Source organism: Falco cherrug, chromosome 5 (assembly GCF_023634085.1).
Source record: "Falco cherrug isolate bFalChe1 chromosome 5, bFalChe1.pri, whole genome shotgun sequence".
NCBI lineage: Eukaryota > Metazoa > Chordata > Aves > Falconiformes > Falconidae > Falco > Falco cherrug.
Genome location: NC_073701.1, coordinates 7,972,564 through 7,997,366, shown reverse-complemented (window position 1 = coordinate 7,997,366; position 24,803 = coordinate 7,972,564). Strand labels below are relative to the sequence as shown.

The 24,803-nt window shown below is 41.6% G+C and overlaps 1 protein-coding gene across 3 annotated transcripts in view; it reads left to right on the top strand.

Annotated features, from left to right (window-relative positions):
* Window positions 1–24,803, top strand: part of TSPAN9 (tetraspanin 9) — a 185,038-nt gene that overhangs the window by 156,019 nt on the left and 4,216 nt on the right. For all 3 annotated transcript variants that reach the window (XM_055711167.1, XM_055711166.1, XM_055711165.1), the window contains 5 exons: window positions 19,665–19,856; window positions 21,491–21,565; window positions 23,121–23,222; window positions 23,814–23,945; window positions 24,066–24,149. In XM_055711167.1, the coding sequence (XP_055567142.1) occupies window positions 19,665–19,856; window positions 21,491–21,565; window positions 23,121–23,222; window positions 23,814–23,945; window positions 24,066–24,149 (585 nt within the window). The remainder of the gene's footprint in view (window positions 1–19,664; window positions 19,857–21,490; window positions 21,566–23,120; window positions 23,223–23,813; window positions 23,946–24,065; window positions 24,150–24,803) is intronic.

Here is a 24,803-nt window from a genome sequence, read left to right as displayed (position 1 = left end):
AAATTCTAAGTTTTGCCAACAGAATGGATTTCAGTTGAGGTCTCCTGTATAAGTTGCTGAAGCTTTCCATGTAGTGATGTGAGACTTGTGTAAGAGGTTTGATTATTTCTTTGGTTTTGGTTCTGGAGTCAGCTCCCTCTTGAATGCAATACTGCCCTAAATTTAGAAGTTTAGCTTCAAGGTAGTGAGGCTTTTTGCCTAGGAATAACTTGAAAACATGTGTATTTCTCTTCATCATGGATATAATTTTTGTAACCAAGTAGTTCCGTTTGAGTCTCATGAAGTCACATTTGCCATTAGCAGGTGTAAGTCTAGTCAATTCCATAGCTACAGAATATTTCGTAGCTTGACAACTAAGGCAGTTGACTTCGGTAAAAACTGAAGTAATGTAACATTGCAGTTATGCTTGTAAATGTAAAGAGGGTCTACTTGGTAGTCTTGTGTTAGGTTCCTATCAGTTAATTTTTTTTTCATAACCAAGTTGGATGAAATAACTAAGAAGGGCAATGAATCCTTTGTTTGGAATAAATATGTTTAAAATAGGGCTTTATAAGTGATTGTCCATTACCATAATTTGTTGGTTTTCTTCTCAGTGGTTAACCATGAACTATTTCTGACACCAGGATAAATGCATCAGGTAGCTTGTTCTTAGTAACAAGCAAGCTAAAGAAATTACCGGAGAGTGTGGTCTGGACTTAACTACCAGAGCAGCCTACTCTGTACCTAAGATGTTTGATTTCTTGGTAAATTACTTACAGGTGACCTGCAGAAATGGGAGGAAAAAAACTCCTCAAGGGGCAGTGAACTTGTGAGTAAAGAATTAGAGGTGGGGAAATGGGAGGTATTTTTAGGCTGCATTTGAAGGATTTAATTCCTTCCATCTGTGAAGTTTCCTAGTCAAGCATGTGTCCATAAACCAAACAATTAGCACCTGGGGTAAGAAAAAAATCAAACCTAGTGTGTACTTGTTGAGATGACCTTTGAGTCTAACTTTCACTGTATATCGTGACTAGCTCAAAGTGGTTGTCTGTTTTGGCTATCTGCATAATGCAATGGATGAAATTCTGTTAACAGTCTTGCGGTTTTTCAGTAGAACATAATTTACATTTTAATGAATGCTGCAGGGACAGAAATAAAGCTGAAGATGTCACTGGCTAGTGGCCACAGACCCTGCTTCCCTTAGAGGAAGCCTACAGAATGAACTCCAACTTTATTAGATGCCAAAGAATCAAGAAGCAAGTTGTTCTACATGCCCTCAGTAACAGACATTAGTTCATAATGGATCAAAAAGCTGAGAATCCGATCACGAGCCACAAATCTATAGAAATCCAGGTTTCATTATGTCTTCTGTGGCAGAGTGATTTGCTTTTTTTAAGCCACAGTCAAGTGAGTAGGAGTTGTTGAGGATATATTTTCCTCCTGTAAGCCAAAATAAATAAATCAGTCTGAAGAACTGCTGGGTTTATTTGCATGTGGAAAGAATCATACATAGGAAATGTGACATTGATTTGCTGTTGCCATGGAACACTTGAGTCCTTAAGAATAGTTTCACTGCATCATACCCAGATGAATCCTGTGGGCACAGATTTTTGTTCCTTACAGAATTTGAATGCTGATTTTCTTTGCTGTGTGCATATGATGTAGATAGGTAGTGATTTTCTCAAATAGTGATGCTGCAGCTAGTATCAGTGTATTGTTACAAGTAGTTGAGCCTTTTAAGCAGTAAAATATGCCCACGAGACAGGGCTTTGCATTTTACCTTTCATTTCCAGTATGTGGTACGTTTATTTTGGCTTTCACATGTGTGAAAGTGGCAGAGCAGAAATAAGAGATTGGGACATGTCCTACATGATGTAGCCAAAACCTTTTTTTTTTATCTTATTCTGGAACATTTTATAATGAAGTCTGCTTTGTTATCTTGATTGATTGTTGAAAGGCATTTTTAATTGCACTCACATTATGGAACTGTTTTTAGGTAAAAGCACAAAGTAAATACAAGTAATTTTGAGTGCAAAGCCATAGTCAAGTGAGTGTAAGTTGTGGAGGATCTATTTCCCTCAACACAGTTACCGCTAGTTAATTTATTGCTCTTTCTGATAACAACAAAGCATTAAGAATACTTTGTAACTCTTGTCAACAAAAGAGTTATGGGAAATTGTTTTATGCTACTGTCCCTCATGCAGCAATCGCCACCTCTGACAATTATTGAGTTCCAAAATAAACCACACTTACTCCTCTCAGTCTGTCTGGTGTAAAAGCTCTGTAAGTCTTCTGATCTGTGCAAAGTGCAAAGAAATCTGTCAGAGAACGTATGGTGGGATGGAACAGTCTTCTGTAGTCCCAGTACTTCCCAACTGTGACCACTGCAGTCCTGTGAGCGTGTTCAAATGTAATGCTGTCAAAACAGCAGCTTTTGTCTTCACTGAGCTTGTGTGGTGGCCAGAGAGGCTCACTGAAGGAGAGGGAAGGATGAGCCAACACCAGTCTCACTTAGTCGTCCTTCTGCTAATATTTTCTGTGAATCTAATACAGCTCCAAAAATGAGAATATATGGGAAGTCTGTGGAGAACTTGCAGAAAGCCAATGATTTTGGTGTTACAGCAGGAATCAAGACCTGTAACTTCACCTTACAGATTGTACAGCAAGTTATTTTTATTTAAGATATTTTTGAGATTGTAGGTTTCTGTTAGCCTAGTGTTTTCCTGTACGTTTATATCCGTTGCATTTGTCTTTGGGAAGACTACAGTGCAACTGGAGTCCAATGGGAAGCGCTTTTCTCTCCTTAGTACTAGTTTCAGTTAGATTGCTAAAGGCACAGAAGGCATGGAATGTCTGTCACCTGAAGTATTAAATCCGTTGGTTGTGTTAGCAGACTGAACATGTAGTAGTGAAAGGACAGTCTAAACCACAGATAAACCAGCCACTCCTTGCACTTTTCCCTAGGTATCAGGGACATCAGGTGTCACTGTGATACATACTGCTTGCAGAGTCCCTTCACGGTAGTGTTTTACCAGTTGTGGATCCTTAAGGCTTGGATTGTTCTTTGCTGACTCAATTCCTCCTCAGTCTGGCTTGTGGAAAAAAGATACATGAGCCTATCTTCCACTTCTCATGGCCTTGTTTGTCCACCTGTTCTAGGGGCTTTCTGTCACCTTTTCTAGGGCTGCCCCTTTTAGGTTTACGTCCTATTCTTCTAAAATCACTGCATCACAAACTGCCATCTGTTTTATTAGCAGTGCCTGTCTGAAGACTAAATGTATACACATAACGAATACTTATTTGTTAGTTACAATAATTGCAAGAGCTGTTAGTCATTGTGTGGTGGGTTGACCTTGGCTGGACACCAGGTGCCCACCTAGCCACTCTATCATTCCTCTCCTCAGCAGAAGAGGGGGCGAGAAAATAAGATGGAAAAAAACCCTTGTGGGTTAAGCTAAAGGCAGTTTAATGAAGCAATAGCAGAAGTCACATGTACAGAAGTGAAAGGAAACAAAAGATGTTATTCTTTACTTCCCACCAGCAGGTGATGTTTGACCATTCCTGGGAATCAGGGCTTCAGTACGCTTAGTGGTTGCTCTGGAAGACAAACATTGTAAATAACGAATACCCCCACCCCCTTTCTCTTAGCTTTTGTATCTGAGCAGACGTCAACTGGTAGGGAATATTCCATTGGGCACTTTGGGTCAGCTGTCCTGGCCAACTTGCCCACCCCCAGCCCACGGGTGAGGGGGGCGGGGGGAGGTTGGAGATACAGCCTTGGTGCTGTGCACGCGATGCTCAGCAGCAGCCAAAACACTGGGGTGTGATCACCACCTTTCTACTACCGATACAAGCACAGCGCTGTGAGGGCTGTGATGGGGCTCAGCCAAACCCAGTACATACTGCTGAGATTTGGAGTTGGTTGCTAGACATTCTTTTGTCCCAGTCTCTTTTTGTTCAACGTTTCAGATACTACCATAACATCACAGCTCTTATCTGGCAACAGTGACTTCTTGCCTAGCTTTTCTGATAGGAAGATTGTTTCATCATGGTATATGGAAAAAAATGGCATAATGGTGATGAAGCAGCCCCATGTCTTTCTCAGCCTTGTTGCAATACTCTGCTCTTTACTTCAGTTCTGCCTATTTTTATGTGGCAGAACTGGAATCTGAAGAAGACCCATGACACAGTTCTCTTTTATGAGCTAAATCCTAAATCTTTTAAGATTGGTCTTTGCTGATCCTTCCTGCTATTTGAAGGCTCTGTGAATAAAAGCTTTGGGAATACTAAGGAGTATCTTTAAATACACAGGGAGATACAATGGGAAGCTGGATTTGCTCTGATGGTAGCTGGACCATGGAAGTTAATCAACACTGAGCAGGACCAGATCTGACCTCAGTGCTCCCATAACTAAACTGGTCTGTCATCTGTTTCTTTGCAGGTTCGTTATTCTTGTAGTGGGTTTGGCAGGAACCTACTGTTAAAGCATTCTAGATAAGAATTGGAGTGTTTTCTTTTTTTCGTGCTTCCACAATAAGTAGTCCTCAGTCTCCTTTCAGATAAGTCAAAGAAAGCTTTCAAAATGTTTTTTCTTGGAAGGAATGCAGGACTCAAAGACAGTTTGCAGCATGCATCTGTATTTGTTAAGTGGTCTAATGCCACCGTCCTGTGTTTGCTTTGGGATAGCAAAGGTGTTCGTCTACCTGTAACTGGAGAAATTTTTAATTTCCCTAACACAAATCTCTGGACAGAAGGGAAATGCAAGATTCTGAGTGCATTAATTGACAAGTCATCTGCCTATTCCATGATGCTTATAACTCTCCTCACTGTAGCACACAGGTGCTCTCCTACCCCTTTCTATTTATGTGGCCCCTTCATAATGTCGGTCTTTGTTAGCAGTCTCTCTGAAGAGAATCAGGTTCAGCCTTGTAGTATTTTCAGCAAGCTGCAGGTGGAAGGTTTCACTTGCCTTTGCTTTTTTTAAGCCTTTGAAAGTAATGAGATACAGATGATCCAGGCAATGGATGGATAACATGTAACATCTTTTTAATTGAAGATCTCTTGCCAGAGTATTCAAAAATATGTAGGAGGTGTTCCCAGTTCCCTGGGGGATGTTATTTGCTAGGTAGCAGCTTAAAAATAGAACATACTAACAGAAAGAGGTAGAATAACTTTGAATAGTACCAAAGACAATTTAAATCTGTACTGAACTAGTCAGTTGTAATACTTCTTTCTTTTTGCTCTGGTAGATCTAACATAGTTACTGAGTTTTTTAATATTTTTTTTTCTAATGAATGCTGAGCAAAAACATCCATCCTTTTATTACCGTTGTTATTTTTTATCACAAAATTGTACTTCAATACCAAGAAGAGCAGATAGTGCTGAGGGCAAACAACTTGTTTTCCTGTCTTTGTTCCTGTTGTATTTTAGTATTGGCATGCTAGTTCTACTGAAAGCTTAAAAAATGTGAACTGGAAGCCATGCTACTATCTGATGTAAAACAAGTAAAACTGGAAGTCAGTTTTACTCCTTAGTCGGATATCAGTAGTACCAGAAGGTGCCATGAATTAAAGAGAGGAATGCATCCCCTAGAATTTTGTGCTGTTTTAACATAAAAATGCACCAAGAGAAACATGTGCATGGTGCTCCAACCTGTTCAGCACAAGAATCACATATGCAGTGACTGGTTTACAAATAGCTCCTGTAGGTAGTTGCTTCACACTGATTCTTTGCACCTTTTCTCAGAAGTACCTCCAACAGCTGAGAGGGAAGGGTAGAAGTGGATTTGCAGAAGGTAGTTTAAGCCTCTCTTAGCATCTTTTGAGCTGATGGAGATCACCAAGTGTTTAAGATGCTATGTTCTTGGTTGTGCTCAGTAGTACATCTTCAAGAGAGTATCTTAAATATGGGAACTTCTTTGGGGCTGGAAAGGTCCTCGGTCCTTTTAGACAAATTTTGATGAGGGTCGCTGACTGTTGGCCCCCCTGCCCAAGTCCTTGAAACATCTGATGTTTCAGGGGGTTTTTTTGTGTTACTACTGCTTTTATTTGGTATTAAGAGATAGAGCAGAATGAAGCAGCTAAAATGGACAAAGAAGATAAAGAGACTTCAGGAGAATTGGTTCAAGAAAAAAGAGATTAATGACACATGACCAACAGAGGTGCCTAGATTTCATGAAGTTATGCCAGTGAATCCTAAACATTTTAAATGTGTGTTTGACAGTGGGCTGACCACAAACTGACTGTGCTCCTTGTGGGGTAGAAAGGGTCCATAAATAAATAGGCAGGGATATATGTCTCAGACGAAAGTGCTGCAGGTACATGTCCCTGCATTTGTGCAAATACATAACATTTGAATTCGGCATATAGTTTTAAACAGCTATACAGTTCTGTTTTCAAAAGGCTTTAATGCAGCTGCTCTAAAATTAGAGCGCTGGGGGAACTCAACAGATCATGACTCTATTTGTTTTTCTCTCTACTATCAATGGAATAAAATAGGATTACCTGTCTTGTCCAATGCATTTCTCTTGGGGCTTTTATATATTGGATTTTGGACCGTGATTTAGATATGCTGCTTGCTCTTGCAGATACATTGTTACTCTGAAAACTGTCTGGGTAAAATTGTCTCTTCCTGCTGATATCTATGAAAGTAGTTGAGGTCTCCTTCCAGCTTTCAAAGCTTTCAGTGCTGGTTTTGAGTCTGCGAATCAAATCTTTTTGAAAAGCGGTTATAATAATGAGATAGAGCAAAATATTTTTATTAGCCAAATCGTGGTTGCCAACATGTACAAATCTTGTACTCTGCTATGCTTGCACGGGGATTAGGGATTGCAGTAAAATATTCTTGTAATTATTCCAAGAACTGGAAGAACAAAACTCAGTTCTCTTTCTCTTCTGCAGGTCTAATGGGATTAAGCAGCAACATGTATTTCCTTTTGCTATCAAACTCAGATCTGAATGTTTCCTATGAAGCAGTTGAATTCAGGAGATCTTCCTCTCCAGCTGTTTTTCAGATTGGATTTTAATTTCAAGTGAAATTAACTTTATGGAAATAATTAGGAAAATAAAATAAAATAATTTTAAAATCATGGCAGATTTCCATTTTTTAATTAATGATATTACATAGTGAAAAGCCTTAAACTTACATCTTCTGAAAAGTAGCTTCAGAAAGTGGTGTATGAAAAGACAGCATTGCAATTTGTTTCCTGTTTTCAGTTTGAAGTCTGTGTAGACAGACTCATTTGCAAGAATTAAAGAGAGACTGAATTTAATCCCCCAACTTTACATTTCAGAAAGATATCTTTACAGTTATGTGTGTTTAGGAAATAGGGTTTAATGCTCAGAACTGCTTTGTTAGGCTGATGGGATTTTCATTCATTATGATGAACTGCTTAGAGAATTGTTCTGCTCCTATCTCCCCTTGCTTACTAATGAGAAAATGGTTTAATACAAAGATTATGTATAATGCTTAGTTACTGTATTTTAAATGAACTATTGTTGTCAAGTTTGTTATCAAGAACAGCATAACTGCACATTCTAATATATGCATAAGGTTAGTATTTCTGTAGGAGCCACAAGTCCTTTATGAATTATATAGCCTTTACAATTTACATAGCCTTTATGATTTGTATGTTAAATACCCATCTGATCGGGTTGCCTCTGTGGAGCGACTACATAATTCCTTTTCTGTATTGGTTATTTTGAACTCTGTTTGGTCTTTGTGTATTTTTCCACCCAGCAGATGAATGACTAGGGTCCTATCAGTCCTTCTGGTTTTAGGAGTCTCTGTAGTTTATCTGTAATTCTTAATCTTCTTTTTTTTTTTTCTTGTAGACCGTAGACCTAGCACTGTTTCCATGTTCCGCCCTCATTCTCCTCCCTGCCCTCTGAGTTTAACTATCATTCAACATTTTAGTAGGGCCTGTAGCAATAGGTTTTAAACCATTACCAGGCGTAGGTTAGATATTAAGAAGAAATTCTTTACTGTGAGGGTGGTAAGACACTGGAGCAGTTTGCCCAGAGAAGATGTGGATGCCCCATCCCTGGAGTTATGAATGTCCAGTTCATTTAAGTGCTCCATAGCCTGATCCTTCTCAGGCTCCCTGTCTGGCTCAGCGGCCTGGTCTGACCAGTAAAGACTGAGACAAAGGTGGCATCAGACACCTCAGCCTTTTCAGTGTCCTTTGTCATGAGGGCCCCCGTCACATTTTTTAGCAATGAGCTCATATTTTCCCTAGGCTCCCTTTTGCTTTTTATGTATTGTAGAATCTTTTCTTGTTGCCCTTCACATCCCTTGCCAGATTCAAGTCTAGATGGGCTTTTGCTTTTCTAACTTCATTCCTGCGTGACTGAACTGTCTCCGTATCCCTTCTGACTCATGTCCCCCTGCTTCTCTCTCTCATACACTTCCCTGTTACATTTTAGTTTAGTCAGGAGTTGCTTGTTCATCCACACAGACCTCCTGCCGTCTTTCCTCAATTCCCTGCTTGTCCGTTCTTGAGTATGGAGAAGGCAATTCTTGAATATCGGCAGCTTTCTTGGCCTCCTCTGCCCTCCAGGGTTGTATCCCATGGGAGTCTCCCGAGCAGATCGGTAGTATGGGTACCACTGATACACAACACACGAAGTAGCACGTGCCCCAGGCCCTGGCAGAAGTCCCGCCGCCCCCGCAGAAGCCTCCAGGGCCATTTGCCGCAGAAGCCACTCCCCTTTTCTAGTCACGTCTGTTGTGATTGGCTGGCAGGCAGGCCCAGCCACCCCCTACTGGTTTGCCTGGAAGTATTTCTGACCCGGAAGGCCCTCCCCCATATGTACACGGGGGGCGCCATTTTGTTTTGGCCGCCATTTTATGACAGGGTGATGCCATTTTGATGCCACTTTGTTAATCATCATACTGCTCGGTGATTGACTGACAGCCGTTGCGGCAGGGCCTAGCACCTATGGGAAAAGCTATTTTGTAAAAGCCTTTTGAAGAATGCCAACCAAAAATGGCAAACAAGAATGTTGTTCTCTGTTATGACTGAGAATATTATGTGGTATTACAGTTGTTGGCAACTGTTGTAACAGGAACTGCTTTGTAACTATCATTTTATCAAATTTGTGGAAGACTTACCTGAACTTCTCAGTGATAACCATTTATTTCTCCCTAATGAGGTAACTATAGTTGTGATTGATGATTTGATGAACTCTGCTTATGAGAGCAAAAAACCTGAGAAAGCTAATCGCAGGAGCATTAGGTCGTGGACGTTGTCCAGAATGTTTTTTGCCAGAGTAAAAAGAGCCACACCACCACGCTTCAAAAGAGAACATATGGTGTTATTTCAGAATCCCTGAGTTAAGCTCAAAGTTGTGTCCCCAGCCAAGCAGATGTATCCTGGCAAGGCCCTGTTCTTTTTAGACGTGTTTGAAAATGCTACAAAGGCATCAAGTGGCTGCAGGTCCAACAGAGCACCTCCTCTTGTTGACTCATTAGTCGCCTGTGTTAGGAAGTTGTTATCAGTGCATTCCAGAAATCTCTTAGATTGCTTGTGCCCTGCTATGTTGTCCTTTCAGCAGACATTGTGGTGACTGAAATCCTTCATGAGGGTCAGGGCCTGTGAACATGAGACTTCTTCCAGTTGTATGAAGGAGGCCTCATCTACTTTTTCTTCCTCATCAGGAGGTCTATAGTTGATAGCTACTCCAATGTTACCTGTACTGGTCTGCCTACTACTATGACCCATAACTCTTGACTGACTCCTCACCCAACCAAAGGCAGACCTCTCTGCATTCCCATTTCTTCCTCATATAAGGTACAAATTCCCAGCCTGATCTTCCTAAAGAGCCTGTACTCATCCATCACAATACACCCGTTAGGTGAGTTATCCCACTCTCTCTGTGATTGCAGTCATGTCATAGCCCTGTAACTGCACCCAGATGTACGATTTCTCCTGTCTGTTCCCTGTGTTGCATGCGCTGGTGTACAGGCATTGGAGAGAGATACACAGCTATGCTGATTCCCCAGAATGGGCATGAGGGCTTTCTCCATAAAGCTTCCAAAGGTAAGAGATTTGTTGTCTTCATCAGAAATGTCGTGGTGGTTGGATTTTTCTCAAATTAGGAAGAACATGGTAGCTGAGGAAATGGTAAAATCAGAATTGTTGCTTGGCAGGAATCTCTGCAAGTCATACTGAAGTAGTACTGTTGCTAGCGGTAGGTCAGGTCAGCCATGAGTGTCTCTAGCAAAGCACTGAAAACCTCAAAGACTGCAGATTTTGACACCACCTTGGTAACTTCATCCAGTGCTCTGCTAATTTCTCAGTTAAAGTTTCTCATAATGTGCAACATAAACTACCCAAGCTGCCCTTCAACTAAGTAAAGAGGAGATTAAGCTGTCCTTGACAATCCAAGGAAACCCAGTTGTTGTTAGAACTTCCTTCTGCAAAACACGTCCTTTATTGAAAACTCCAATGTGACCAGGTAGGAGCATCCAAGCCAAAGCTTAAGGCTTCTGGCTGCCTATTTACACATTCCAGAAACACACTGGCAGAAGTTTCAGAACTTAGTGCCCCTCAGGGTATCTCTCTCTTTGTGAGGCCCAAAGATCACAGTCTCTGATACCTCATTTCAGTTTTCCAAGACCATCCCAGCAGTACTGCTGGTGGTTGACTCAAGGAAGAGGATAACTGCTTTCTCTGGCAGATGAATTGAGGAGGTTCAGCATTTGCACAAATTCCAGTTCTGTACGTTCTGTTCCACACAGACTGTCATTACAGCTGTTACTGCACTAGTCTCAAAGGAGACACTGAAATAATTCCTTTGTCTTGCCTTAATGTCCAGTTCACAGGAATATTGTAGAGAAATTAAAGTCTTTGCTATATTGTTATGGCAGTAGCACTAAGTAGGTATTATTAAGTATATTCACCCACTTCCATACTCCATTCTCATTTTCTAGTCTATGGCTGAAGAACTTATCAGATTTAGGTGCCCTTGCTATATTTTGGATCATATTTAGAAGGTGATCTTGTTTTGCAAGAGACTTTCTCTGAGATTTTCAGCTGTTAATCTGCAGTTTTGATTAATCCTGTGGATTATCAAGACAGAGCAGGAAAATTTATCTGGGCTTACCTGAAAATCTCCTTTAAGCACCAGCCCTTTCCAGAGATGGATGAACCACCCAAATCCAGAGATGGCAGTTGGCATCCAAAAACTTAATTTGCAGAAAGCATATCTCATTTTTTGAAGTGGTAGAAACCATGTACTACCCATACCTGCTCCCTTCCAGAACATCCGTTCTGATCTGTAGCTCAGGGAAGAACACTGCAAAAGCAAAAGATGAGCACCTCTGACAATAAATGAATGGAATGGCTCCACTGTTGAACTTTGAGTCCCCTTCCCCCTTTAAGCCACCCCCTGCTTTGATTAATGTTGGGCTCTCAACAAAGCAGTTAATGCATTGTGATAGTTTGAAAAATCCTGTTATTTGTGATGATAGTATTTCTGGACAGTCAAGTTAGTATCTTCCAAAACTTAGTGCACATTGAAACAAGAACAGGGACTACTGTGTCTGTTGAGACAAGAAAACAGGATGTTGGTTTTTTGAACAGTAGCTCTTACTGTTTTGAATCTCCACACCAGACTGCTTCCAAATGAAGCACCAGATCCAAAATGCACAGATGTGAACTCTTCATGCTGATCTGAAGAGTCTTTGAATCAGGTTTCCAGCTGCTAAAGAAGATGATGTCCATCTTCTCATAGAAGTCATCATCTCATAGAACTTTTCTTTAAAATTTCCTGCATGGTGGGAAAGAACAGCCTTTCAAACTGTTTTCCAATATGTGCTGCTGCTTGATTCCGTAGGAAACCTGTGAGCTCATTGAGATTCCATAAGTCAAGGACAGGGGAAAATGAAAATAATAAACCAACTAAGGACAGATTTAGAAGACTGTACTGCTTCATGAGGGACATTCTCTTCCTCCTCTGCACACTGACTGGTGTAAGAGTCAGTTGGAAAAATGCTGGAAAATCTCTCTATCTTGAAAAGAAGAGCTAAGATACGTAACCTTTATCTCGTAGGACTTACCAAACAGAGGGAAAATATTACAGCTTTTCCAAAGTGTTGCTGACCCCAGGAGAAGGGACGGTTTTAAGAGCCACCTGGACACTGAAAAACCTTTCTGTGCTAGCCTTTGGTGGTACATTCTGTTTGTCCACATGGCTTTTTCATGCTTGTCCTGTTGGTGCAGGTCATAGAATCATAGAATCATTTGGGCTGAAAAAGACCTTTAAGATAATCAAGACCAATCATTAACCTAAAACTATGAAGTCCACCATTAAAGCAGGTCCCTAAGTACCACCTCTACATTTCTTTTAGTACCTCCAGGGATGGTGAATCAACCACTTCCTTAGGCAGCCTGTTCCAGTGCTTGACAACCCTTTCAGTAAAGAAATTTTTCCTAATATCTGATGTAAAGCTCCCCTGGCACAACTTGAGGCCCTTTCCTCTCGTCCTATTACTTGTTACCTGGGAAAAGAGACCGACCCCCACCTCGCTACAATCTCATTTCAGGTAGTTGTAGAGAGCAATGAGGTCTCCCCTCAGCATCCTTTTCTTATGGCTAAATAAACCTAGTTCCCTCAGCCGCTCCTCATAGGACTTGTGCTCCAGACCCTTCACCAGCTTCGTTGCCCTTCTCTGGACACGCTCCAACACCTCAAGGTCTTTCTTGTAGTGAGGGGCCCAAACCTGAACACAGTGTTTGAGGTGCGGCCTCACCAGTGCTGAGTACAGGCTGGCTCCCTAGTCCTGCTGGCTGCACTATTTCTGAACAAGCCAGGATGCTGTTGGCCTCCCTTATCTAGGGAGGAATTTTACAGAGGACAACGGACACTTAAAGAAGAGTAAGCATTTGGCTCAGTGGAGTTGTGTTGGTTTCCATTTTTGTATTTCGATAGCATATTGGACTGCAGTTACGATGTACTGATGTGCATATGGCATAAGCAAAAATGACATAGTGTTTTTTCCCGTATACTTTTTTTTGTTGCAGATGGTAAACATGCAAAACTAAACTAAGCAAATAGAATTCTAGAACTTTCCCTAAAACTAGTAGGAATTCTAAACTGCTTTGGCTTGATTAGGATGTTTACCTTTTGCATTGCATGTATATATATGTATTTTTATTTATATATTTTTATATATACATATATAAAAGTATACCTTTTCTTATCTTGGCCATGTTTTGTTTTTTGGTGTCTTCTTGTAATAAAAGTCCAACTATAATTGTAATAAATGTCAAGCCTCCATGTTTACTTATTGTTTAAATAGAGGCCAGTCAAAGCCTAATTCAAAGCGTCCTTTTGTCACTGTAGTTGTCCTGAAATGAGCTCGCAGCGTTGACACTTATTTTCGCAGCCATACTGTTAGTAATTCCTTGTAAGTTTTGGCTGGTTCTGTGGGGGCTGTATTTAAGCTGTTGCGTGTATTTTTTGTTGTATCATCTTTGCTTCAAGCAAGATCGCCTGTTTTAACACAGCACAGAGGAAGGTGGGGAGATTTCTGTTCTCCGTAACTGGGCCACAGATGGCCCAGGGCATGTTATTCAAAGTGGAGGTACAAACTGAGACACTTGCTGCTTCTTTTGTCCCTAGTGGTATCTCTCAGTGTTTGGCTTCTATATGTCTCTGTTCTATTCCAAATCTGTTAAGAGCTCCCCTGGTATTTAACCAGCAGTAGAAACTCTGATGTAAAGAATAAATCTTCCCTTCATTCTTCCTCACACACCTAGTTGTGCAGCTTTTCCATCACACTGTGCGTGCATGGGATGGAATAATGGCAAAAGTCAGCAAGAGTATGGCTTCGTCCCTTTTCCTTTTGGTAGAGCCTTCCCTATCAGTTTCCTGTTTTCTGATGCTGTTCAGTGACTTACTTCAAGGGTAAGTCTATCAATATTATTCTGTTAATAAACCTTACCAGAGTGGCATATCCTACCACTTCTTTACGCCAACTTGTTTGCTGCTTGGTAGTTTTGCTGGATTCTGCATGCATTATCTTGCTCTGAGAAGCATGAAGTGTCATTATTCATGTATATGCTGACAAACAACAAGTGCTGTTACCAATAAATAAAATTATCTAGCCTTCACTGACAGTTGTGGCCACAATACTTGATCCTTGTAATCACCTATGACATAATTTATCAATTTACTTCTCAGTTATGTAAAGCAAAATATACTACATAATGCTTACTAATATTCCCCTTGTTCCTATTATTGGAAAAAATGAAAGAGGCAAGCTCTTTGGTTTTCATACTGACCTCTAGAGTTGTGAATACTGCATTCACATCCTCCCAGGCTAGATAATCCTGTGCACGATCTCCTTCTGTACAATATGTCAGTCTTGGCATACCTCTGACCATCTGTGTGGTCTGTCCCTAGGTCTTCTAAACTCTTACTGTATCTTCTTTAGGTTAAAGCAACTAAACCTGGATATGATGCTCTATTGTCAAAGTTCTTATTGTTCGCACAGTGTTCAAAAATCCAGAAGAAAATAGAAAAGCCCCTTTCCCACTCTGATGATGGCACTTGTCAGGGAAAGACTTGCTTTGGGGTTTTTCTCTCTCTGGGTTTATCTGGAGTCCTAATTTTCCTTGAAGCATTTGAAACTTTTTTTAATGTTTCCTAGAATGCTGTATGTTTTCTGGGCATAGTGATGACATCAGATATATGTTGAGGTACTGAGAGGGATCCACACTTTGACAGTGAAATAGCAAAGTGTGGGAGAAACTGTGAGGCCAGTTGGTGTTCCTTTTGTTTGCTTTCAAGCTCAAAATATGTGTGCCATAGCTTGACTAAATTACCCCATAAGTAAGAGTGTGTGTATATCTGTGTATGTGACTGACTATAATAGTGTTCTGCAGTTACCTTCATGACATAAATGCCAGGGGATGGAGAGATTTGATGGTTGCCTGGAGGATGATGATTTCTAATCATGAGAGGGAAATGAGCCAACATTTTTTGAGAAGAAAGATCCAGTGAAATTTATTATGCTGTTGAACCATTTCCCTGGGGAAGGAATGTCAGTGCCATCACTCTCACACTATTAAATACCAGGCAGTGTATATTATTTAATTATATGGTGGTAAAGGAATTAATAAGATGACTTGATATATTTTTGCTGCTATCACACTCCAGTATTCAGTTGTACCAAACAGAAAGAGGTGGATCCTGTGAGTATAAATAGTTGTGAAAGCATTTTTACAGTGTTTGTGTTGTTAAAAAACCGAGATTGGTAGAGAATGAAGTGTTATGGAAAGCTATTTTATTGATAGAAGTCTAGCTAGCTTTGGTTGGTATCGTTGTATGCAATTAAGTCCCACATCAGTGGAATTATTTGGGATTTTTTTAAGCATGAGTGAAGAAAGCAGTGTCCTGGGACCTGGGCTTTAAAGTATAAGTTTTAGCATCAACAATACTGCTGCTCAGTAGAATGACAGAGATAAAACAGAGAAGAAAGCACAAAAGTCGAGGAGCTGTGGAAAGGAGAAAAATAAAATTTGACTTAAACTGCTAGTGCTGTTTGGTATGGGATGCCACCGTGTGGAGGTTTTTAGGATGTCATGTCTTTTATCAAATCTCTTCCAAGTCTTCCTGTTTACTCTCGTCAGTCACTGTTTGCATAGATCAGCCTTGGGCTTTAATAGCCCCTCCATCACCTGATTTTTTATGTAATATGAACTTTCAGTGTAATTTAGGGATGGAGAATCTTACTTTGGGGAGGTAAAATGTCTGTGAAAAGGGGAACTTTCCTTGGCTTGCCCAGTGGGCCTCAGTGGGAGTCAGCCATGGTGAGAGCGTGGTCAGTGCAGGTACTGTGCTGTAATTGCGGTACTGCACTAGTGTGTGCTGTCAGAAAGCTCTGAAGGGAACTGCAGTCGCATTGTGCACTTTGGCATGTCAACCCAATCACTACAGCAGCTGGAAAGGAGTTTTTTCCATGGTATTCTTCAGCGGGACGTTAGAATTACAGGATGAAAGAGCAAATGTGGACATGTCTGCTGCCTCAGCTGACATAACACTTTGTTTTGCATTGTGAAGGACTCATCTTCCCACATGTTCGGGTGTCTGGCATTCAAGTTTTATCTCCATAGTGGTCTGCCTAGGGACAGCACAGGTGTATTGCTAATCCACAAGTCCTCTGTTACAAATGTTTCACGTTGTCTTGAATGCTTATTCCCTCCTAGGGGCATTGTGGAAAGGCAAAGGTGCAGTAGGTGACCAGTCTTCTGCCAAAAAGCAAGTGTTTTGCCGCTGAGTTTACCAAAATACTAGGGTGGCTACTACAAACAAGTAAAGAATTGATCACTCCTGTATGGAAGTGTATAAAGAGGATCTCCTGAACCGAGACCCTGTCAGAGGGACAGAGGCCATCTGTCCACTTTTCTGTTCTCCAGCTTTGATCCTTCTTCTCTTCTTGGTCCTTTTCTGTCTTCATGTCCATCCCACGGAGCACCAGTGAGCCTGTCACTTTGCTGATTTCCTACACTTGAAGGTAGTTCTCCCATCCCTTATCTAAGCAACTAGCTGCTTCTAACTTTGTCTAAATAAACATAAACACAAGCCTTCTAGAGTAATTTCCTAGCCACCTTTCTCTTCTAGACCCAGTTTCTGTCAAGGATTTTGCTGAGGTTTTTTCAAATGGTAAAAAGGTGCTGATAAGGGCTTGCTGCTTCTGCCTCTTGTTACTGTCCTTATAATTGCAGCTGGCTACTGAGGTGCAGCTCTTCGTGGGCTGGTCTTCCTATTGATTGCATGTACTCCTTTTTTCCTTCACTTGCCATTCCTCTGTAAGCCTTTTGCTCTGGTCTTGCTCTTACCACCACCTTGTTTGTCTGCAATGTTCTATTGCTTTTGGCCTGATGATTCCAGAATTCACCGCCCTCTTTCAAAACACTTGAGCTAGGGCTCTGATTTCCTTCATGTTCTGAAGGAAAGTTACACTGAACAATTCCAGTCTTTGGTAGAAACGTCTTTGGAAGCATTTACAGTCTCATCCATGGAGTGTCCCAAAGTCATCGATTGAAGTGCCATCAGCTATTGGCAATGTACAGCCCTGGCAGCTTAGAAATGCCATTGAAAACCTGAAATGAACGTTGTGTGGTGAGAGCTGCTTCTAACCTCCTGAACCATCAGCCTGAGCTGCTGCCTGCAGTTCTCATCTAACGGATGGAGCAGCTGAGCCACGGAGTGGATGCCTGAGAGAGCTTGAGGCACCAAAGCTGCAGCAATTCAAGGACGGAGTAGATGAAATTTAAAGCAGGAGCAGTGGGGTGACTGATTCCATGAACTGCAGACAGTTTAAACCTGTGGTGATGTCCACTGGGTCCTGCAGCAGGATGTGATCAGGAGACTTCTGTTTTGCATGCTCCCCCCGTACTCTACTAACTCCAAGTTCACATTGACCTTGCTGACATACCATGAAAGACAACGAGAAATCACTTCAATTGATTATTAATTGGAGAGGACAGATTTTGAGGAAGAGATGAAAGTCCTGTAGCCCTTTCCTGCACGCGTGGATGTTTTGTACCAGTCTTTCCACAGGGATAGTAGCTGTTTGACTTTTTCCTGCTACCTACACTCATGTAGCAGCTGCATCCAGCTCTGTCAGAGGAAACAGATGTTGTGATGTTTATCCACACCCAGTCACACAAAGCTTCCCAAATCACCCTGTGAAGTTGTTCTGTGTTGAGTTTTGGAAGGAGAGATGTTTCCCAGCCTCCTTACAAGAATGCTGAAAATTTCCTCTGTGTAACTCAATGCATATACTCAGTGAGATACAGGCAGTTGTGGGGTTTTTTTCTGGATTGCTAAACCAGCACTTAGGTGCAAAGGGGACTGGAAATAACCACCAGTGCAGTATAGTTAATCTCCTTCTCTAATTCTCTTTCTCTGTCTACACAACCCTATATTTTTATGCTTCGCATGATGTTAGCTCTTGGGGACTTGGTACACTGGGAGATGCTTTACTCTGCCTCCCGTGGGAATGCCTGTGAGCACCTTTTCCATAAGGCCTACTCCAGGTCACAGTTGTTCACTGAGCAGGTGAATCTCCCTAGATGCAAAGCAGTTTCAAAAGCTTCAAGCAAACTAGGAAAGGGGCTCAGAGGGGACAGAAGGGTCACAGGGTTAAGTAAAAGGAAATAACCATGTATGTGATTATGAAGACATAAGCCTGACTTATAAGGTAGTGACATGAATTCAAGAAGGTACTACTCTAGTTTTTCTTTCATGTTCTGTGAAGCGGCAAAACCCCAAAAGGACCCAGTTGTGCCCTGAACTATCTGCCCTGCTGGTAAAATCACCTCAGACAGAAGTGGGGATATTTACCCAAAGTTAGGTCTGTAGCTCTTCATCATGCCAGGTTAGCGCTCATCACAAGGCAGGTCTGAACCCTATTTTGGTGGACGTACCATTCTCTGACCTTGAGTTTCCACTTTGAGTGAAAGTTGTAATTTTATGCAAGCACAATGGGGTGGGCTGGGTGTGGCAAACCTGCTAGTTAGCAAGAACTTTTCTTCCTCACTGCTGACAGGTGAGCACCAGCAGCTTTGGCATATCACTGTGAGTCATGATTAAGTCCTTTTTTGTTTTTCCCATGCAGTGATGCAAATAAATTGGAGAAAATATTCCGAGTTGCAGGGGGTGTGGTGGGGTGGGGTGTGGTCCAATGCCCCTCCCAGTGAAAGTGATGTGAATTTCACCTCTGAACTTGGCAAAGGCTGTATCTGGCAGGAAACTAATAGTACTGTTTACTAGCTTACAGATTTAATGGAAGTGCAACTAACTTCTAATTCTGGTTTCGCTGCAGTGATCACAGATCAGATGCAAAATTGCATAATACCAGTTTTGAGCAAGTACTAAAAGATGGCCAGCTTTCAGGCCCCCCAAGCGCAACACTTGGCCGTTGTTCTGAAGACCTGCCCTGTGACTTAGGGTGGGAAACCTTATTTCCTTAACCAGCCATGATATTGTTAAGAGTGAGGAGCAACGTGAAGTTAATTTTATGTTTTATTAGCAGCTTTCTGTTTCCTTCAGGTTCTCTCACAGACGGAGAGTAGCACAAGTTGAGCTTCCTGTAGATAATAAACTTAGAAAATAAACCTGATTTTTGTGACATTGAACACTGGCAAACAACAGTAAAGCTATGAGAACTCATACTTGGCTACTGGGACTGAGCATTTTATGAGAAATATTTACTGAAATGGTGCTAGTAATTGTAATTATCTCCAGGACTTCCTTGCCTGGCCTAGGATGAAGAAATATGGGGCTGGATACTCTGAGACATTGTAGATGACAGCAGAAATAAGTGCAGTGGAACATACTTTCAAATAATGTTTTTTACCTTCCTACAAAAAAACTGCGTTGGGTTGTTCTGTTGGGAGCTCAGTGGGTAGCTGGTTTCATGTGCTATGTCTTTAGAAAGAGAATTCCTTCATTCAGTGGCTTTTGGATAGATTTATAAGTATAGGTTACATGACCAAGTCTAGTTAGAGCATTTAGTTTCACTTTGTTTCAGCAGCAAGCCAGTGAGAGCATTACTGCAGGACAGTTACCTGAGGAGGTGCTTGAGAATTCTTTGTTTTCAGAGTTTGGGGGAAGGAACCAGTGCCATTTATTTTAATGGTGAAACCTTTTCTTTTGTTTATCTCTTTGCAGTTATGTGGCTGTGGGCTGCTGGGCGTGGGCATCTGGCTGTCAGTGTCACAAGGAAACTTCGCCACGTTTTCTCCTAGCTTTCCATCACTTTCAGCTGCCAACCTAGTCATTGCCATTGGCACAGTCGTCATGGTCACCGGCTTTCTGGGCTGCCTAGGTGCTATCAAGGAAAACAAGTGCCTCCTGTTGAGTGTAAGACAACAATACTTCTTTTTACTAAGACCATTGACTGTTGCTTTGTTATTACTTTATTTAAACGACCAGTGCCAAGTAGTCTTGTGCATCACTGTAACATTGTTCTTGGCTTTCAATCTTCTATATGCTTGCAGTGTGACATCCCACAGCTTTAGTCACTGATGTCATTGGTGTATTAGCAAACGTATCCTTGTTACTGTGTACCTCAATGTATTAGATAGCAAAGCAAATTACTGTCAGTTACCTCTGAATGGTTAAACATGAACTGTAGGGTCAACCTGAATAGCTCTTCTGGAAATGTCTGTTTGACTGACTGAAAAACCTTAAGCACAGCTGGTTTTGGATGCTGCTCAGAGCCTCTCGTGGCTATTTTCTACTTAGCCCTTATCTAAGGCCTTTGTCAGAAGTTGGTGGAAACCATTTGACCCAAAGTTAAGAAGTCAAGGTCTCTGCCAAGCCTTACAAATAAAAATAAAAAAATAATCTGATCCTTGGCAGTCTTACAGAGGTTGGGAACACCTCTCAGAAGATGGAGTGCGGGTCCTTCCTTTTGCATAAATGCAGCAGGCTTCATCATGTTTCTCCCCACCCCAAGGAGAGAGGTATTGTGGCAGAAGGTGAGAGGAGGGCTTTCAGAGCAGACAGCTTCCAATTTAGTCACAGGTGCTGTGACATTAAGGAGCACATGAGTTTCCCTTGTGTAAAAGTCTCCCTTACATAGTGTTGGGGAACAGCTGGGAAGCATTCCTTAAACCAGCTCAGATAATTAAACTGGAGTACAAATGTGCTCTCGTTTTTTGCTATCTGCTTCTTGGGTTTGTATTTTGTACAGCTGGGAAAGCAAACGAGAGAATAGTAAAGAGGTCTATGTCATTTATCTACACAAACTGCAACACCAGCTGAATTTTGGGGGTTTTTTTAAGAGTGTTTATATTATTGGAAGGTTCTGCAAAAGTCCTTCTACACTATCATGAGTTTCCTATTGGAGAGCTTGCTGCATTGCATACTACATCTCCCCCAGTGTCTGTGGCGGGGATGCCATGCCTATGTGGCAGTCCACTAGTACATAAAGGCAATTAGTGGGCATGAAAATTAGTGAGAAACTACTGGAGCTCACACTTGGGATGCCCCTGCAGAGAGATTTCCACTACAGAGAGTTGGGAATGGAAGTGCTGAGTAATGTAATGACTATTCCAACAGGCAGTCAGATGTGGTTAAAGCTTATCTGCTAGGGAATCACTCATGAAGCACATCACACTGATCTTTGTGGTAATGGGTTTAGCATCTGTTCTGTAATCTGTATGAAGAAAAGAGTCTACCAGGACTGCATGCTGTGGCAGCAGTCACAAAAGCCAGACAAAAGCATTGCTGAAACCTGCGAACTGGTAGTAGGGCAAAATCTAAGATTAGAGAATGCAGGACACTGAGCTTCCTCATTGATGGTGAGACCTACAGGAGCTTTAGTGGCAGTATATCAACATGCCTGAGGAGTTTGAAACCAAACTTGCATAGTTTTGGCAGTAGAGGAAGGGTTTAGATGACAAGACCTATAGTCTTCAGTTTCTAGCAGCCCCAGGTTTGCTCTTTAGCTGGCAAGTGTGTATACACTGTCTGTTTTTTCTTTGTTCTAGTTTTTCATCGTTTTGCTGATAATTCTCCTGGCAGAGCTGATATTACTCATTTTGTTCTTTGTTTATATGGACAAGGTAAGCAAATATGCCATATAGATTAATTGTACTGTCGTGTAAACCAGGTTCAGTTTGTTTTTGTATAGTGGAGGTATGTGGGTTCTCCTTGCTCATCACTTGGTGATGGTTTTACATTGAGATCTTCGTGACTTTCTGTAAGCCGCTTCTGCAGGGGGAGGAGGAGGTGATGAGGAGGGCACACAGAAGAACCCGCTGAGCTTTACAGTTCCCCCCTTGAAATAAAACCATAGCCTAGGGCCTCCCTTTTAGTCTTCTAAAATCTAAGATAGCCTTCAGCATAGCTGTTTGATGGCTCTGCAAGAAGCTGGTCATCTTGTGGATCTTGGCTGTGGGAGATCCTGCTTAAGACCTGGTTAGCTTCTTAGAGTCAACCTTTGAACAGGACTGGAGGAGAGAGGTCAGGGATGTTCACAGGTTAATCCAAATGTCACCAGCTGTCTCACTTGAATGGGCAGTCCCAGAAATTTTGACAAGGGTGCAGAGCAGATCAAGAGGCTGCTTCTCATAAAGCCCATTGTTGGAATCTGCTGTCTAGTAGAGACTAAATGAAGCAGGCACAACTGGCTGGCCTGTCAGATAGGTAAAAAACCTCAGAAATCTCTGGGGAACTGGAGGATTCTGCTAAATACAGGACAGAGCCTTACAGTGTGAGCATGTCTGATGTTAGAACTGAGCTTCTACCAGATTCGTGTCTCTTCCCAGGCTGTCATTATGATGCCTGCCACTTTCAGGGAGCTGAGGTGAACTTCTGATTTTGAATGAGATGTCAAAGAGGGATGAAACAGATCTTACAATACACTTGACCTTTATGCCAAGACCCATAATCCTTTCTCTGCTGCCAGCCCACTGCTGTCAGAACAAAGGTACATTCCTACCTGCGTCCAGGACTCCAGACTTGGACTGAAATTTATACAAGAAATAGGACATCTCATTACACATTCCAGCTTTTTCCTCTAAGGAAAGAAGAGCACATTTGAAAATCATAAATTCTACAAGCCTGTCCCCACAAGAATAACAATAGCAAAGCTCTTTGTCAGTTGATTTTGTATGGGCCATTTATTATAGCCTGCCTGAACCCGTGCAAGGGATAATTATATTAAGGTTGGGAGGCTGGAACTCTGGGTTTATGATATTAGCAAATTAAAGTAGGCCATAGGTTACAGGCAGGAGGCATTGCTGTGGGGTACTGCCAACAGCTATCTCTGGCAAAGTTAAAGTAAGCTCAGCAGATTTCTGCTGATCACTCTTCAGTCAGTTGGGATCAGACGATGACTGTATAATGGACTCTTAGCAGAGGGGAGCTGTTTGGTCTCGTATCTCGTCAGAATTAATACAGTATTTTGCAATGTGAGGGAGAGACTAGACTTTGGCAAGTGCTGAAAGGTCACACTGCCTTCTGAGAGTCTTAAAGCTATGATGGAGCTTTTCTACCCATGTTAAATTTGTGGTGAGAAAGGGTAAGAGAGATACATTCTATATACAAGTCTGTACCATCTGGTCCTTTCCCCTAAACAGCAGTGCATTGACTTTCTGTATTTTTCACATGATACAGGTCAGTGAGAGTGCAAAGAAGGATTTGAAGGAAGGTATGAAGCTGTACAATTCAGAAAATAATGTTGGACTGAAAAATGCATGGAATATCATTCAAGCAGAGGTAACATTTTCTCAATAGAAAAAAAAAAAGTTTGGCCATAAGGGCTGGTGCAGTCTATTAAATGTGGCATCCATGCTAAGTCTGAAAGATGGCTGATGCAGCCTTTGATTTCTCATTTTGCACTCCTGAACATCCAGGGAGTACTGTGAAACCCAGGATTAAAGTGTGCTTTGTAAGGTTAAAGATGCTTACCTCTTTCTGATGCTCTCTGTGCCTGTGATAGGCACAGAGATGATTCAAAACAGAGGAGAAGCAGCAAAACCTGCATAGGCAGAACTGAAGCTTTTGCAGATGGGCTTTTGCTGTTCAGCATTTGCGGGCAGATTACCTTATATTTTGCTGTTTGGGCTCATGTCTCTGTGACAAGAAGACTAACATATCTTGGGCATGGGACTGTTTATTTCGAGGTTTTTTTTTCATGTTAAGTATTTGCTTTTAGTGATCACTGAGCACAAAGCATTTAAAAAATACAAAAGTGTTGTGGCAACCCTTTTGAAAATATACAGTGGTTTAATGGAAGTAAAAGTTTGTGGTGGTACATGATTCACAAATCGTGCTAGTTAATTTATTAATCCTTTACTTTTGCTGTAGATGAAATGCTGTGGTGTGAATGACTTCACGGATTGGTACCCAGTGCTGGGAGAAAACACTGTCCCAGACCGATGTTGTACAGAAAACTCCCAAGACTGTGGACGGAACTCTACCGAACTAGTGTGGAAAACAGTAAGGCTTGCTTTGCCCAGGTCAGGGGTTAGGGAGGGGTGGGAAGGAAGAAAGTAGAGGGAATGCACATGAAACAAAACGTGACCGTGGGATTTCAGTTTTCATCTTTCATCATTTCAGGGATGTTATGAGAGAGTTATGACCTGGTTTGATGAGAACAAGCATGTCCTTGGTTCGATTGGGATGTGCATCCTCATAATGCAGGTAATACTGGTATGATGTTGGTCAAAATGGCTTTGATTTGCTGTCAGCTTTCTTGATTCTGCAGTGTGAAAAGTGGTGCCCAACTGCTTTGAGTTTGATCACAATTTCAAAAACATCAGATTTGCTTTATGAGTTCATTTAAGGCCATCTACTGAGAAAGGAAGCAGGTCGGTAGTCAGTCCCACAAAGAAGACATGCTATAATGGGGTTTTGCTTACCTGCATTTTGACTTCAGAGCACCACCTTGGACTTCCCATGTTTAGCCATTTTGTTATGCTGTCCCGTAGGGAACTGGTTATTGTAGATTTTGGAAGCAAGTTCTAGAAAATGCCAAAATGAGTCAAATCATGGCCACTGAACTGAATAGGTTAACATGTTTTAAAAAAGAAGTGCGGAAGTAGCATCATAATCTGTTAAGGTTTGGGAGTTCCTGTATCACTGCTGTACTTCTGGGGGAGAGTATTTCAATCTGATGTTTTCACTCCCAGTTATCTGGCTAAAGAAGCGCAAGTTGTGGAGTAAAAGAATGACTTGTATGTATTGATTCTGAAAAATTGTTGCATGTATGACTAAGAGCCTGGAGAGCTTTTTCCTCAATCTGTGCTCTTTACAGATACATCTCCGGACATCACTGTGTGCCTGAACAACATACAT